The sequence below is a fragment of the Salminus brasiliensis genome, chromosome 4, assembly GCF_030463535.1.
Source record: "Salminus brasiliensis chromosome 4, fSalBra1.hap2, whole genome shotgun sequence".
Taxonomy (NCBI): Eukaryota; Metazoa; Chordata; class Actinopteri; order Characiformes; family Bryconidae; genus Salminus; species Salminus brasiliensis.
This window is the reverse complement of record NC_132881.1, coordinates 41468497-41484327: the sequence shown is the minus strand read 5'-3', so window position 1 is coordinate 41484327 and position 15831 is coordinate 41468497. Positions and strand designations below refer to the sequence as shown.

The window sequence follows — 15831 nt, the reverse complement described above, 5'->3', positions numbered from 1 at the left end:
GAACTATTAAAGTGTAAGTAAACTCCAGTTACTTTTTTTTTATCTGCAAAAAATGTAACACACATTCTCCTAGTAGCATTTGATTAGAACAAATAATTATTGTCCAACAATAACCTTTTTATGCGGGTCAATCACACTTGCTGTTCCAGTTCTGGCCAGTTTACAAAAAGTCAAAACATTAAGTTCTGCTGTGTCTGTTACCCCCAATTGATTAGAAAATGTATTTTCCTTTCTATTACAGAGCACTGGCCAACTGTTCATGTTAATAGCCCCACAGGTCGCACAAAGCAACCCAAACAACAGGTTGCATTTTACCCTGCCTGTGCCTTACTAATCCCTGCCTCTAAATACTCATTATCATTACCCTATTTTACTGATTAACATGTTTATTAACATGAGCTTTTCAAATGTGGCAAGAGGGCAGGAAACCTGCTGATGTTGGATATATATGTACTCTTTTAGGACACAGAAACAGAGAGCAAGAAAGAGAGGCAAGTCTCCTAACCATTTCTGTGGCCCGTGAGCAGGAAAGAGGCAGACAGCAGCCTGACACAGTGGACCAGAGGTGCCTCTGCTGGGTCAGTATAGTGGCCTATCTCTCCTTTAATCCTAGACGGCTACAACACATCAAACAATAAACAGTGAAACACACATTCAACACTGCTGAGGTATGAGGCTGCTTTGGTAAGCCTTTAAAAACCTTAAATGTTAACTTTAACTTTTAACTAAGCATTTCTAAACTACTGTCAATTAAGAGAAAAACATGTGGGCTGGAAAAGAGCTTGCATTGTATCGGCACTCCTGTGAAAACGGCGCATTGTGAAAAAGACATTTTCAAAAAAACCTTCACAGATATATTTCCTTTGTGAAAAGACAATATTTTAGTTTGTGTGTGTGCTCACCTTATTATCGAGGTCCGGGAGCTCCAGAACCTCATCCTTTGGTATGAAGCGATCCACACTGCTGTCAGAAGCTTGCCTGTTGTGACCTTTACCTTCCAGCAGGTGAGGCTTACTCAATGCTGGTGCACACACATAAGATTAAACCTCCATTACACACTGCACACATTTAAACTGTAAGGATAAAAAGATGTTTGCCAAACAGCAGAGGAATCCCGCTATGTAACGAACATTGCATTCTGCATTACTAAACAGAATCATCATTAAACTATAACACTGCAATTTTAAGTGCTTTGGACACAGCATTTATTAATGTTAACCTTAATCTGAAAGGCTGGGTGTATGAGAGTTTAAAGAAGAAACAGAGATGCCTGAACTATCCTTTTTACACGCACTGTGAGAAGCATGTGTGCAGACTGAGTGTGGTACATACCCAGCACAGACCCAGGGAAAGACTCCAGAGCGTCACAAGGAGCTCCAGCCACTCCCTCTTCTTCCTCATCCTGCAGAGTGCCTATCTGCATCCCTGAGTACTGACTCTCACTGCCATCCAACACCTACACATCACAACCACCCAACAAAGAGTATAAACAAATTAAGGACCACTAATACAGGCATACGAAGCCACAACACATGCAAAAAGGAAATACACAAAAACACACAAAAAGTTGAGCATGCATTAGAACACAGGGTTTAGTTTTACTCTATTTACACAACAATACACCAAAAGGTTGCAATTTCTATATTCAGCTGAGATCTGAATACTTCTCTAGGTTAATTCTTGTCTAAATGTTATTTAGGACACAGGGAAAAGGCTCTGTAACCAGTCTGAAGTCAGGAACTGGAAGACACAGATGAAACCCAAACAACACTCAAACATGCTTTTAAAAAAGGTACTGGATATACAATTCCCAACGTAGGGGAGGTCATCACCATGCTTCTAACTGGAGGCCACTTCTAAATGAAGCAGGAGCCAGTTTTTCTATGGAGGGAGTCAAGAAAGACGAAAGGCCAAAAGTAGAGAATGCGGGGCAGAGGGGGATATCATTCTTCGAATGCATCTGACCGACATTAAAGGTCGAGAGGGTCTTTGAGCAAACTCAGATTAGGGGCGTGCATGTGGGAAGGACGCTGATAGAAAGAGGGTGGGCTCAGATGGGAGAGTTGGGAAAATTTAAGATAGGCCTCATAACCCTGCCCCCTGCTGACCTTGTCACTACTGCTAGCGAAGGAGACGGCAGAACAGGTGGAAGAAGAAGATATGGAAGAGGAGGAGGAAGAAGAGGAGGAGGGCCTGAAGGATGAAGAGGCCTCGCTGTCAGAGTGGGAGGGAGTGTCCGGGCCCTCGGTGGGAGTTGGGGAGGGCGGTGAAGGGCTCCGGTAACGCCTGCCAGTGCCGGGGACACTTACGAGCTCGGCGCAGTCCGAGGGCGTCACGGCGGAGTCCGGCCCCTCCGTGGTGGTCTGGGAGCTGTCGCTCGGTGGTGAGGACAATGTCGGCCCTGCCGAAGCCTGATTGGGCTCGGTGAGCAGGTCACCAGTGGCGCCGATGGCCCCTGCAGCGCCACTCGAGCTGCGGCTCAACATGTCCTCCTCGTCTTCCTCGTCTGGGGTGTCAGGACCACCGCCCTGCTCTGTGGAGGCGCTCAGGTCCACTGAATCGCCCGGCTGCAGAGTTCGCTGGGAAGAACGTGGCTGCTCGGTGATGATGTCAGCCGGACCAAGGGAGGACACACCAGAGGAGGAAGGGGCATCGCTGGAGCTTTCGCCACCCACAGAGGCTGGGGGTTTAATAGATATTAAACAGATGTAAATAAATACAATCACATCATGCTTTCCACATAACCTGGATGGACAGATAAAAGTTCAATCAGCTTAATGAGTTTCCATTACTGCAGTTTACTTTATTTAGATATGTTAGAATACATGCCTTGGAATAATAATTGACAAATGATAAGTGAAAACTATTGTTCTCTTTTATAAGCTACATTTGTTTTTAAATGCTTTGTCTTTATTTGAACATTTCATTGCCTTAGTAGTATAATAATAAATAATGCACTTATTTATAGGCTTTACAATCACAAGATCTGCAAGTAATCAACTACACACATGCTATACTTTAAACACCACTGTTAAAATGTATTACATGAATGAAGTATGTGCAAATTAAACACAAACTGCTAGATGAGATCTGCTGGTAGAGTGTAAAATGAACAGCACCTATGTGCCAGTTCGGCAATATTTTAGTTTATAATCAGACAAACGCGAAGAACTACAGACTCGTTGGCATTTTAACAGCTCTGCGTAACTTTTGTGGAGACGATACACATCATTAAAAATGATTACGTAATATTAGAAGCTTGTCCAGTCAGTAATTACATTGATTGGTGGTATTAAAAACCTAAATAGGATCACAAAAATATCAATTACTGAAATAACTGCAGATGCTGACATCAATTGACTTGTATTTTGTGACTGATTTATAAAAATTTTTTTTTTAAAAAGTTTATTTTTCTGTGTTCAGTTCAATAAACAGACCATGTCCAGTGTCCAGACAATAAATCAAAGCTCTACTGTGACTCACCTGAAAAAGATCCTGTGGTGACCTCTGCCCTCTCCGGGTCATCCTCCAGACCTTCCTCTTCACCTGACAGAAGCTTACCTGAAACGAGTACAGGACATTGTTTCACACAGTTACTTTGATTAATCAATCCACATCAGAATATTCAATACACTGCTGTAAACACTGAATTCATTTAGTTCTCACATTAAACCACTCCTGTATTTCACTGTAATCATCACAGAGAGTAATAACTACAAATAAATGAAGGAACCTTCACATCTGTTCATCTGTTCACATGAATTGCATTAGTATGGCACAGAGTTATTTATTGTGCAGCAGAGATGATTAGGAACTAGCCAGGCCACCAGCGGAGAAATACCATAGGGAAAGTTTTCGCATGAAACTTTGAAGAAAGAGGTAATCTACAGAACCATCTTAGCCTCAAGTTTCTATGAGCCTATAGGGGTCAAAGGTCAGGTATTTTTATTAAAAAAATAAAAACATAAAAAAAGGTTAAGGTTAAGATGTTAGACAGGGTGTCACCTTTCTGCTTCCTGAGGACGAGAGGACTGGACGTTGACCCTCCAGCTGGACACAGGAAACAGTAAGTGAAGAGAGCAGGAAAAGCCCAAAGAAACCCAGGAAAAAAAGGGTTCGACAATTTGGATAAGAGGTTAGTGCAAGATATATAAAGCAGGAGAGGAGTGGATAAAAGCATGAGTGATTATCTGAGAGAACTATAGGAATTACAGATAAATCAGTGGAATCAGTGGAACTGCAAATGATCAGCCCATTCTCTGAACATGCAAGTGGTAAGGTACGAGTAAGAATGTGAGGGAAAGCTGTTAGGAATGTTAAGAACTGTGTGAGAAGCAGCTCTCATATCAGAGGTTTGCTTTCAAGGTTTCTTAAAAGATTTGGTATCACACATTTAATATAATAAACACTGTATATTTTATATTATATATTTGATGTTATAGTATGTGCACTTGCACTATTTTAATGTGTACTGTTCTTGAGGTCTACAAATCTCAACAGATCGGTACTTTAAGACCACATTACAGCACATCAATACATATGATGCTCAAAAGTCTCATAACTAGCTCCTTTGATTTCATTTTAGTTAAAAGACAGACATGTGGACTAAGCAGTCCATTTGATACCACATACCCATCTAATACCTGATGTTGAAATATACATCAAGAGTTCAAATTAATTAGAAATTCATTTAAAAAATATTTATATAAACAAAGTAAAAGTACCCTAGCAACAGTGATCATTTTAGCATGTAAACAACAAACTGCAATGATATTGCTTCTTTACAGTGGTCCAGCTGGGGATTTTTTTTTTGATATACACTATATGTCAGAATCAGAATCTCTTTATTTCACCAAGTATGTTACCCATACAAGGAATTTGTCTTGGTGAGACCAAAGGTTTGTGGACACCCCTATTAATGAATGCATTCAGCTACTTAAAAGGATGCACCCATTGCTGACACAGGTGTACAAATGCACATACACAGCTGTTTGACTCTTTTAAACAAATAAACATAAACTGATTGGCTCCATGCCACGAGTAGGCTAAAGGGGTATTTCCATCCAACTTCCTGACTTAACTAACGCTCCTACTGCTGAAAACAATCTAACCCTCACAAAGCTCCACAATATAATAGAGAGCTTTCCCTGGACAGTAAAGACAGTTACTCCAACAAAGGCAGGATAAACTGTTTTTTGGAAGAAAATAAATAAATAAACAAATGAGCAAATGTCCCAATACTTTTGTCCATATAGTGTATTTACCAAATCTATCTTTACCAAAATCAAATGTTCGGTATATCCGATCATTTAGACAGAAACAACACAAAAAAGTTTATATTTCTCAGATTGTGCAACAAAGGCACTAAAATGACAGCAGGAATAATAAGCAGTGACAGAGCTGAATAACATGAATGACAATAAAAATACCAATGAGCTCAACGATGCTCCCACTCCGAGCACGACTCTCCAGCTCCTCTCTGAAGACGCTGGTGCATGCGATGTTGCCAGGAGTTATGAGTGTGTGCAGGAGCTCAGGAGAAGGCGTACGGAACAGCTGCTGAAGAAGCTCCAGAGATGCGGTCACCACATTATGGTCATGGTGCTGTGTGTAGTGTAGCGTCAGCTCGTACACCTAAAGAGAGTCACACACTTTCGTTCAAAAAAATTAACTTAAAGTCTATATACACAATCTAGTCATTCATCAAAATAATACCCAACAGATTAAGAACCCTCAATATTAAATCATAGCCCATCACCAAAAGCACTGAACAGCAGGACAACCTTCATGACTGCAGTACCTGTATGAGCTGCTCAGGTGTAGGGGAGATTTCCGCCTCTTTGCGCATCACACCAAAACTGCCCTTCAGGCTGGTGCTGGCATCCTGCTGCTGCAGAAGGGGCATCAAGTAGCGCAGGGTCAGTAACACACCCAGAATAAGGTGGCTGGAGTGCTCCTCATCCACTGGCACCACAAGACCTGGGAGATAGAGACGGAAATAGAGGGGGAAAGACGGGTCAAGAGTCAGACTAAATAAGAAGAATTAATAATGTAAGGACATGCACCATGCCAAAGAAGACATGAGAGAGCATGTGAGCATGTGTGGATGTACAGTACATGCTTTACCTAGCAGCACGTTGAGGAGCCAGGTGTAGAAATAGTTTGTCCTGCGTGAATGCTGACACACGCTGACAGCGGAGCTGGCCGCTGTGCGCCGAATAGTGGGAGAGCTGGACTTCAGATTTGCAACAAAGGCTTTCAGAAGCACCTACAAACACAAAGAGTTCTTTCAACAATATCTTCTTCTTAAACAAATTTACCATTCATTCCCTATTACCTAAAAGAAATGAACATCCTTCAGCACAAAGACGCTACAGGAAACCTCGGCACCATCACACATTATGGACAGGCTCTAAATGTTTTAAGACGTTCTTTAAGATCCAGTGCTGCCTTTAAGATCCTGTTTGCTTACGGTACCAAAAGTTAATGAGACGTGGGGAAACGTTGTTTTGTTTTTATTCTTTTTTTTCCATTCATAAAACGGAACAACTTAGTAACTCAGATTAGAAAAGTAACATCTGTGCACAACTCTAAAAGATTTTTCATATTTTTTTTTAACTTACTTTGAATCACTGAAATCACAAATATTGTTTTTTGAATATCATTCGTACAATTATTGTATACTTTATGGCCATAATCCTTTGTTTTGTGTATTTCCATTTCAATTTTATGGTTACATATTATTATGAACATGTTTCTTTCTGACTTTACCTACTTGTATTGCCAATATCATGTCTTTTTCATGTTACTTTTAGTATTTATTATTAATTTGATTACTTTTCAAATAATGACAAAGACTCATTAAGATACAACTTTCATATCTGCCTTATCAAAAAATAATAATAATAATAAAATACATGTCAAAAGGTAGTTTGAACAAGGACAAATAATCTAATCAGAAGCCTATTTAAGTCATTTGTAAATAATTACTATGTAAAACTAGTGAGTAGTTCATGGCACTTGGAATGTATTTATACAGAGTAGCTCAGGGCACTACCACTAATGGCACTTAACCAGCCAGCTTTGGCCATGCTTTTCCTGCGAGTCAGAAGTGCATGTCATATAAAACAACAGCCATTTAGGACAGAGCTTAGGGAAAAACACTCAAAAAAATCTCATATGGGAGATAGAGAGGGGAAAGAGACAAGGAGTGCTAGAGGATAAGAGATTTAGAGAGATCATGGATAATTGAAGCCAATCTAAGTGAGTCAGTTTCTATATTTAGAATATGATGTCATTCCTGTGCTGTCATGACTAGCATCTGAGTGTGTCGACAAATAATAGTAACAAAAAAGGAACACACATTAAACTGTCCAGCTGTATTATGGTCACATGATTGCCAGCTATAAAAGCTTTACCTGCTTAACGCGCAGTTCAACATTTCGACAATCAATCAATCAAGAAACAAATCTTCTTAGCATACGACTAGACAGCTGGCCTCATTTTGTGTACAATAACTGGAGGTGAAATGACAGCAGAACCACACTGCCAAAGTTCTGACTCAGGAAACTGGCAGAATCACTATAGTCAGCAGTCAATAGTTAGAAGGTCCTATGACTGTTCAGATTTGTAGAAACCCCTATTACCCTGTCTATTACAGTCAATTTAGCTCAAATGACACTACTGTGTTCATATTATTGTGTGGCTTCTCTAACTAGTTTAGGCTAGAGAGTTTTGGTCACGTACCTTGATCTCCCCATCATTTGCAAAGTGTCCGAGTGCTGCCAAAATTTTGGGCATGGAAGCGGCAAGCGTCTCCTGTACCGTCTCCTCCTGGCGCTTGGTGATCCGTGTCAGGCATGGCAATAGATTCACCAGGTACGGCCTTAAACCGGTGAGAAAAGATAGACAGCTTAATTCAGCTAATGCTTATATGTGCATTAGCATTATGCATACCAGACAAACCCCACAACACCTGCCTGAGCTCTGACCCAGTCGTCTAGCCATCGCAATTAGGCCCTTATCAAATTGGCTAAGTAGATGTAGATGATGACCACCAATGCTTTTTACTTTACCTGTCAATGGTACTAATGTTATGGCTGATCTGTGCATTTCAACAAAAAGTTGCATTTCCCATTCCTTGAATAAGTAACTTACCTGCATTTCTGTGGACGCACAAGATGGGCGAGTTCCGCAAACCTCCACAGGGCTGCCCGCAGGCTCCGAGAGGCACCATTCTATAAAAGCAAATGGTGGACAGAGGGAGACAAACAATAAAACAATAAAAATAGTGAACACGACACCAACCTACCTTCAAACACACTGTTCTAATAATGCCAGTCCACAATTCTTATGAACATCAACATGTTTTAATGACATTACAACTTAACTACACAGTAACACTGATACAGCACAGGTGTAGCATACCTTTTTAATCTCTTTGTAGAGCTCAAGCTGCAGTCTAGGCAAGTTGGAATCCATTAACGCCTATAGAGAGAGAACATATAAGCATACTGGATTTCACTGCAGTGTGTGGAATTACGAATCTGAAACACTAGAAAGAAAGTGTTCAAAGAAGAGGTTTAACAAAAATAAGTTTGGCTGGACTCACTTTAATAATTTTGTTCAGGCACTCGTCTGCTACCATCCTGACATCGGACTCCTTATCGTCACTGCACAGCAGGAACATTTCCATGGCGATGCCCAGAAGTTTCTGGAATTCTGGAGAAGTCCTGATGCCAGAGTCACAGCAAACAAAAGAGAGATATCACTACTAGCCATCATCACAACTCCATCATAACTTCCCTGCCTTCTGTGCTGACTGGGGGTGGGGGCTTCCAATCAGAAGCGAACTGCATTTTTATCCAGTCACTCAAACCACTATGGTCATGGACCAGACGGCATCGGGAGACCACTTTAACAGTAGTATTAAATGACTTTTGGTCATGATGTAATCACTGGCTGAGTTAGAGTGTTGGAGAGACGTTCATACATGTTAACCGTCCTCCTGTATGCAGTGCTAAAGACTAATGAATATTTTTAAGGGAGGCTGAAAACCATCAACTCATCACTCTGTTAAACGGTGAAGGCGGGCGTTTGATAGTGCTTCTATTCAGAGCTGAATGTGACCATATTTAAGGTTTATTAACTGTCATCATAGCAGGAACAGTCAGTGAAACTAACATAGTAAAAATCTGCAAGACTCTTCCACCAGCTGTCAATGGAGACACAGTCAAGACACGTGAAACTGCCAGATGCAAATGCCTTTGTCTTGCTGCACGTTTGAGATCAGACCACTTCAGACAGATTTTGAAACAGCCCACAAGTTAGAAGGCTGCCCAGCTATTCCAAACATAACAGAAGGTTGTATTTACAACAAGAAGAAAAAAGCTCAAGTATCAACTTAATTTAAATGATTACTGTTCACAGAGTAAATGAGGAATAATGAGTTATTACATAAAATTACTATACATGCCAGACAGCTGCTAACAGGATTTATAAGCTTTCATACCTGCTTTAAGCAACACTTGCCAAGCAGTGCTATTATTTTGCCTCCTTCAGTAGGAGTATATGAATGTGTTTCTGTGAATACTGTTGTAATTATAAAAATGTGAGGCATCCTGAGGAACCTAATAATGGCTATGACCACATGAGTTTAAAAATTCAATTCCTTTGAGAAAAAGAAATTATCCTTCCCTGTCTTTCCAGAGACAATCTAGAGAACATTTTACAAAGGTCTTCCCCATCCCTAGTCAACAGAGGTGGTTTGAGCCCTGTGTTAATCTGAGGCCTTTAATAAATCAGTTTAACGTGCCTGACGCTTGTACTTAATGATGATAACTAAATGTAGAAGAAAAGGAAACAAACGATTAATAATAATCTTATTTCTGATGACTCATAAAATGGGGGACTAATCAGCTAATCCCCAATCTGAATCCTAAGGAATAGGACCATGCAATGACTACTACATACCTCAGAGATTGTGCTACGATGTTCTCACATATCGTCAAGCAATGAGTCACTCTGTCCTTTTTGGTCGTGGCTAGATCTTTTTTCCTGAAAAAGAAGTAACATGCTTTAGAAAATAATTAAAATCATACAAACATGGTAACATGGTCAACAAAGGAGTAAAGAAAAAAAAAAATTTAATGTGATTCGTGTGAAAAGTGGATACCTTAGTGTTCTTTAAAAATGAAAACGCAAAAAAAAAAGGCCTGGAAATGAGCTTCCAGAAAGTAACTGTACTTTAAATCAAAAAGCACTATTATATGTGTTTCCCCCAAATCTGTCAGCACTAACACTAATGATAAGAGAACTTATGAGGGCCACATTCCTACTCATATTTATCACGTTTTGCACAATAAAATAATTCAGGAAGATGACAAAATGCTGAAACTGGGGTTACCTCTGTACTCTAAAAACCCACATGATTGCCACCATATACACTACACAGTGCTACTTATCTGCACTTCTGCTAAATGCTCAGCATTATGTCTTCCTTGTACTTGTATTGAGCAACAACAAAGTTGACTATCCGTCTCTGTATTATGCATTAGATTCGTGCAACTGTATTTGTTTGGGTCATAACAGACATCAGACTGTGACACTTCTAAGTCGATAAGGATCAAACATCAAGCCAAGAGTTTTAAAGGACTGTCAAAATGTGAATTTTATTACTCAGGAACATAAAAAAATATATATGACAGGACTCATTCACAAGTTAAATTCATGCTATTGAGCATCGCCTTTCCCAAGTGACAGCTTTGATTCCCGATGCTCCTCACCTGTTACGCCTCAGTCTCACTGTTTACTGATGCAGATTTTAACTGACCGACCAAACTGTAAGATCTGCATCAGGGGATGTATGATTAGCATCTCTTTAAATTATATAACATTTAGTAGTTTGGTCATAGTATCTGACCAAAGACTTTGTGTAAACAGTCTCAAAAGACTTGGTCGATGATGACGCAACGTAAACAAGAACTGCCAGATTCAAATGGTCAAAACTGGCAAAATATTGGAATCTTGCAGATCTTCTTTACATTGAATCACCATCCGAAACAAAAATGCTTCAAAATGACTTGGAAAAATATCTACTCACAATGGGCCATAACCACAAGCCATTCTTAAGAGCAAATTTCACAGTGTCACTCTGTCACTCTGATATTCACAAGTGTTTTCTTATCTGGGATTTGTTTAGTGTTCAGAGAACAACAGGATCTATCACTATAAGAGCAGAGCTGTGAACAACCCTGTGGTTTAACAGCACATCACAAATCCGACACTTTGGACAATTCTTAGAAAGACATTGCCAAACAATTTTGACATTTACTTCCACTGAAAGCAATCTCAACTGAACTGAGCGCAGACAGGGTAGAACATTCAGCGGTGCCAGAACTCACTACTGTACTAATAACCACAGCAGGGCCCCAGCGAACAGTTTTTGGTTAGCTGAACGTTTTCCTAGATTACGTTACTATTTTACCTTTTTGTTCTTAGCTACATTCCAGCATCGTTTATCCATCTAACCTCACAATTAAACATGTGCTTTACACACCAAGGTAGGCGCATTTCTAACATATCAGAGGTTCATAATCTAGCTAAACGTCACACGTTTTTTAGGAACGTTGCTTTTGATGTTTCCATAACGTTAGATAGGAATTGTGCTAATGTTGTCAAAAGTTTTAACAATGTTGTGACGCAAGCCTTCAGGTCACGTGTCTTCAGAACGTTTTCAGAACGTTGTAGGCTAACCTTTGTGTTTACAAACGTTGTTCTTATAACGTTCTCCGGCTCTTTCTCCCGTTTCCGCCCTGTACCTTTCCAGCTCTAACACAGCTGGTTTCAGCTGCAGCGGTTAGAGCTCAGGGCTATTGACCACAGGGTTGTAGGTTCGATACCCAGGGTTTGGCAAGCTGCCACTGTTGGGCCATTGATCCAGACCTCCGGCACTGAAGTTGGCTGCCCACCGCTCCGGGTGCGTGTGTGCTTCCTGTGTGTGTGTCTGTGTGTGTGTGTCTGTGTGTGTGTGTGTGTGTGTTTACTACCACAGACGGATCAAATGCGGAGGACACAATTCACTGTAGCTACATAGCTAGTACACTGACACATACTTGCACCTGTCCCTTTAGGTTAGCTATCTAGCACTGGCTACATTTATAGATGCACCTGATCTGAGCTAGAACAGGACTGGTGTGAAGGGGAACAGTCAGCCAGAGACCCTGGTTCACAGCCATTAGACAGCACGGCATGATCCAACGTGGATCTCGGGGATGAAGGAGTACAATGAGGACAGCTTCTATAGCTAGTGTTATTAATCTGACTGTATTTGGGGGGGGGAGATAACCTCACTGCTGAGCGTTAAGCTGCTAACAGAGCTAGCTAGCTAGCTAGCTGCCTAGCTACCTCCAGCTACAAAAGACAGCAGGTCAGCTGACGTAGTTAGCTAGTTAGCTAGCTAGCATCTTGACAGTCCTTAGCTATAGCTAGCTAGCTGGCTAACGTTGTCAACAGCTAGCGCTAGCTACTTAGCGGAGACATATCCAGCTAGCTAGCGTGCACTACGTTAGCCCTCCACACACACACACACACACACACACACACACACACTTACTGTTTCTGGACGAGCTCCTCCGCAGACAGCGGTCCCTGCTGCTGCTGGAACGACTTGAGCGACTCGAAGGCCTTCATCAGTTTCTCCATGGTGGCCATTTTAGCCGGCTAGCTCGGGAAGAACGGCTCGCCAGCCAGCAGGCTAGCTAATATTTACAAACGTGAGGCTAGCCAGCTTGCTAGCCAGCGCGAAGGGCGAGCGCTCCGAGAGATACGCTGCAAGGTGTCAGGGGGGTCCGACAGTAACGGGGGAGGGAAGCAGCAGCGGAGACGAGCGACAGCCGTTAAATCCGTTATCGAACTCCGGACGCTTTGGAATGTCACCGGGATTCAAAAAACGCGAAAGGAACGCAGGTTGGAACGCGTCGGATTCGGAGAGCCATCTTTGAAAGCGCGTCAAAGCGAGAAAACAATACATGCAGCGCTCGGCTGATACCCGTCAAAATAAAAGTCACGAGGTGGCAGAAATTCATTCATTTCTGAAAGCTGAGATCCATTCATCATTTACGCACGGAGTCAGTTAGCCCACTGTCGTAATACAGTCAAGTTTGCTTAAAAAAAACAAAATAAAACAAAACAAAACAAAACGACATGAAATCCTTAAAGGCACAATATGTATGTTTTTGTTGGCTAAAAAAAAAATAAAAAAATATTAAACAATAATATTTAGGATGTGTTATACGTCATAAATGAAATCATTCAACAAGAGCAAATTTTAATTTTATTGTCACAGCACCTTGACATGTTCTCTGTTAGTAAAACTCATTTACACCCAAAAGGCAGCTTTAATGATGGTGTGATTTGGCAACCAGGCAGCTTAGGATGCCTTAGGATTTCCGACCCCTGCAGTGGCATTGACCCATCTTGATGTCCACCAGAACTCATCTCCATACATCTCACAAAACCTCACTGTAAGAATGTCTCCCTCCTATCCCTCCTGGTCCCAGCGGTTACTGCACAAGGTTACTGCACCGTCGCAGACTCAGCTGCAGCCCATCCTGGGACTCATTAGGACACCTTAAGTTTTTGTTGCTCGCTGCAAAAAGAGTTCTGACCCATGTCTGTATGCTTGGTTTACCTGATGTTCGACCTTTTCCTTCTTGTTCCTTATGGTCTCTACTCTTGACCCCTTCCTGTCTTTCATACTATGCATTTTGGACAAGCCCTATTAAAGTTCCTCAGCACATGTAATATATATTATATTATATTAGATATGTATATTATATTATGTATATTACATTAGAGTAGATTTCTAATATATTATTTTTTAAAGGACAGAGAAGCTATTTTTTTAAAAAGAAGTGCACTGGATTTTGATTTGCTGGCTCTATACCAATTTGCTTTCCAATAGCAGCTCCTGTAGGCCTCCACAGTTACCTGATGAGTTCAGTCAGACAGATCAACCCCTTAACGCAGAAATGCTTATTACTATGATGTGTTACTCAGTAACTACAGGGACTTCTGTACAAACTGGTGGGGATGCTCTGTGGTAATAGTAGGTTGTAATAACACTTCTGGCCTGCTGTCGGGACATAGGTGTTTTAAAGGATTGAAGGGTTCACTTCCTTCTATTTTTATTATATTTTCTAATAAGAAATAAGTGTTTTTCTGTCAACCTGTCTGACCTGCTGTCTTTTGTAGCTGGAGGTTGACTTTTACATTTAGATGTTGTACGATTTTAAACATTCTGTACATAAAACTTTTATTTTATAAGGGCTGGTTCGTGCTGTGCCTTCAAGACTGATGACTGAGATGTAAACATGCTCTTCTTCTCATTGGCTGCCTTTTATTTTGCCACATTCAGCCTAGCAGCCCAGGCTGAAACCCTTATAACATCACTGTGAAAAGGCGGTGCTACACTGCTATCAGTTGAATACACTACATATGGTCTCAGACCTTTTTTGGCAAAGCAGTTCTGAGGCATGTCACCAGCTGTGATTGGGAATGCTCAGCAGAATGAAATTTCCAAGCTTGAGAAATTCTTGAAAAACTCTGACTCTGACTTTGTGCACCTGGGGGCAGTGGTGGCTCAGCGATTAGAGCACCGGGCTATTGATAACAGGGTTGTGAGTTCGATTCCCTGGCTGGGAAAGCTGCCACCCTTGAGCAAGGCCCTTTACTCTCTCTGCTCCCCGAGCACTGGAGTTGGCTGCCCACCGCTTTGAGTGTGTGTGTACTCACTGCCCCTAGTTCAGTAGTGTGTGTGTTCACTACCACAGATGGGTCAAATGTGGAGGACACATTTCACTGTAGAGTGACAGGTACGTGCACCTTCACCTTTTTACCATGGCCTCCCTGTAAGATCTGAAAATGAAAGTAAATGTAATTGATGCCTACAAGGCAGGGAAAGACTATAAAAAGATGGTGGCAGTTCAGGGCAACTGTGGATGTCAAGATTGAGTGGGGAAAGCTAAAAAAACAAAAACTCTAGATCTGCTTGTTTGCTTGTTTGCTTAAGGCATATCAAACCCTTCATATGCATTGCACAAAAATATTATATATATATTTATACTATATATATGTTCATATAACAGACATAAAAATACCATGACCTTGTGACAAAACTCAATGTTTGAAGTATGCCACAGTCAACATAAAACTCTTTACCATCAGTAAAGGTACGTTTAAAGAAAACAAGCAACTGCATTTGAAGAAAAGGACACCTTGCCAGCTGTGAAGCAAAGGGATTTATGATCATTCGTTTCACAGGTTAAATAAAGGGGGATAGATTCCACAGACCAGTAAATATTGGTTGCAAATATCAAACATCTAATAAAAAGGTAAACCTGAAAAGAGGATGTCATAATAATGGGTCGTAATTTGAAATATAGTTTTTTAAGTCCATAAGATCCCAGCTAACAGATTTTACAGTTTAGTTGACCTGTTAAAGAAGTCTACAACAGCCTGCATGTCCTGTTATGGTAGGTATCTGGCCTGGAGTCAATAGTTTTAATTGTCAAATAAGTAGAGTTACACAGTAACTTAATTTCGGGAGATGGATTACGCCTTGACTCCTCCTTCTCAGCCTTAACCATACTTAACCATTGCACCCACAACCACCCCATCTCCTCCCTGCTCCAGTTCACCTCCCGTTCCAGCTCTACAGGCATGGCCCACACTAGAAAAATGTGATATTACAGAGCACACCTGCTATTCAAATGGAGTTGTTCAAACACCTCTGCATTTCCATGTAAGACCACTTCAATTTGGAAGAAGAAA

The 15831-nt window shown here is 41.0% G+C and overlaps 1 protein-coding gene across 5 annotated transcripts in view; it reads right to left on the bottom strand.

Moving 5' to 3' along the window:
* htt (huntingtin) overlaps nt 1-13000 on the bottom strand; it is a 43586-nt gene extending 30586 nt beyond the window's left edge. For 3 of the 5 annotated variants that reach the window (XM_072678500.1, XM_072678503.1, XM_072678502.1), the window contains exons 1-15: nt 12614-13000; nt 9973-10056; nt 8612-8732; nt 8428-8487; nt 8158-8237; nt 7747-7885; nt 6127-6268; nt 5801-5979; nt 5430-5634; nt 4006-4050; nt 3484-3561; nt 2310-2680; nt 1333-1456; nt 903-1021; nt 506-617 (exon numbers count right to left, since the gene is read on the bottom strand). In XM_072678500.1, coding sequence (XP_072534601.1) covers nt 506-617; nt 903-1021; nt 1333-1456; nt 2310-2680; nt 3484-3561; nt 4006-4050; nt 5430-5634; nt 5801-5979; nt 6127-6268; nt 7747-7885; nt 8158-8237; nt 8428-8487; nt 8612-8732; nt 9973-10056; nt 12614-12711 — 1957 coding nt within the window. In that variant the 5' untranslated portion in view covers nt 12712-13000. Of the gene's footprint in view, nt 1-505; nt 618-902; nt 1022-1332; nt 1457-2108; nt 2681-3483; nt 3562-4005; nt 4051-5429; nt 5635-5800; nt 5980-6126; nt 6269-7746; nt 7886-8157; nt 8238-8427; nt 8488-8611; nt 8733-9972; nt 10057-12613 lie in introns of all 5 variants that reach the window. The other 2 variants (XM_072678499.1, XM_072678504.1) reach the window with 2 other exon arrangements.
* Between the last annotated feature and the right edge of the window lie 2831 nt (nt 13001-15831).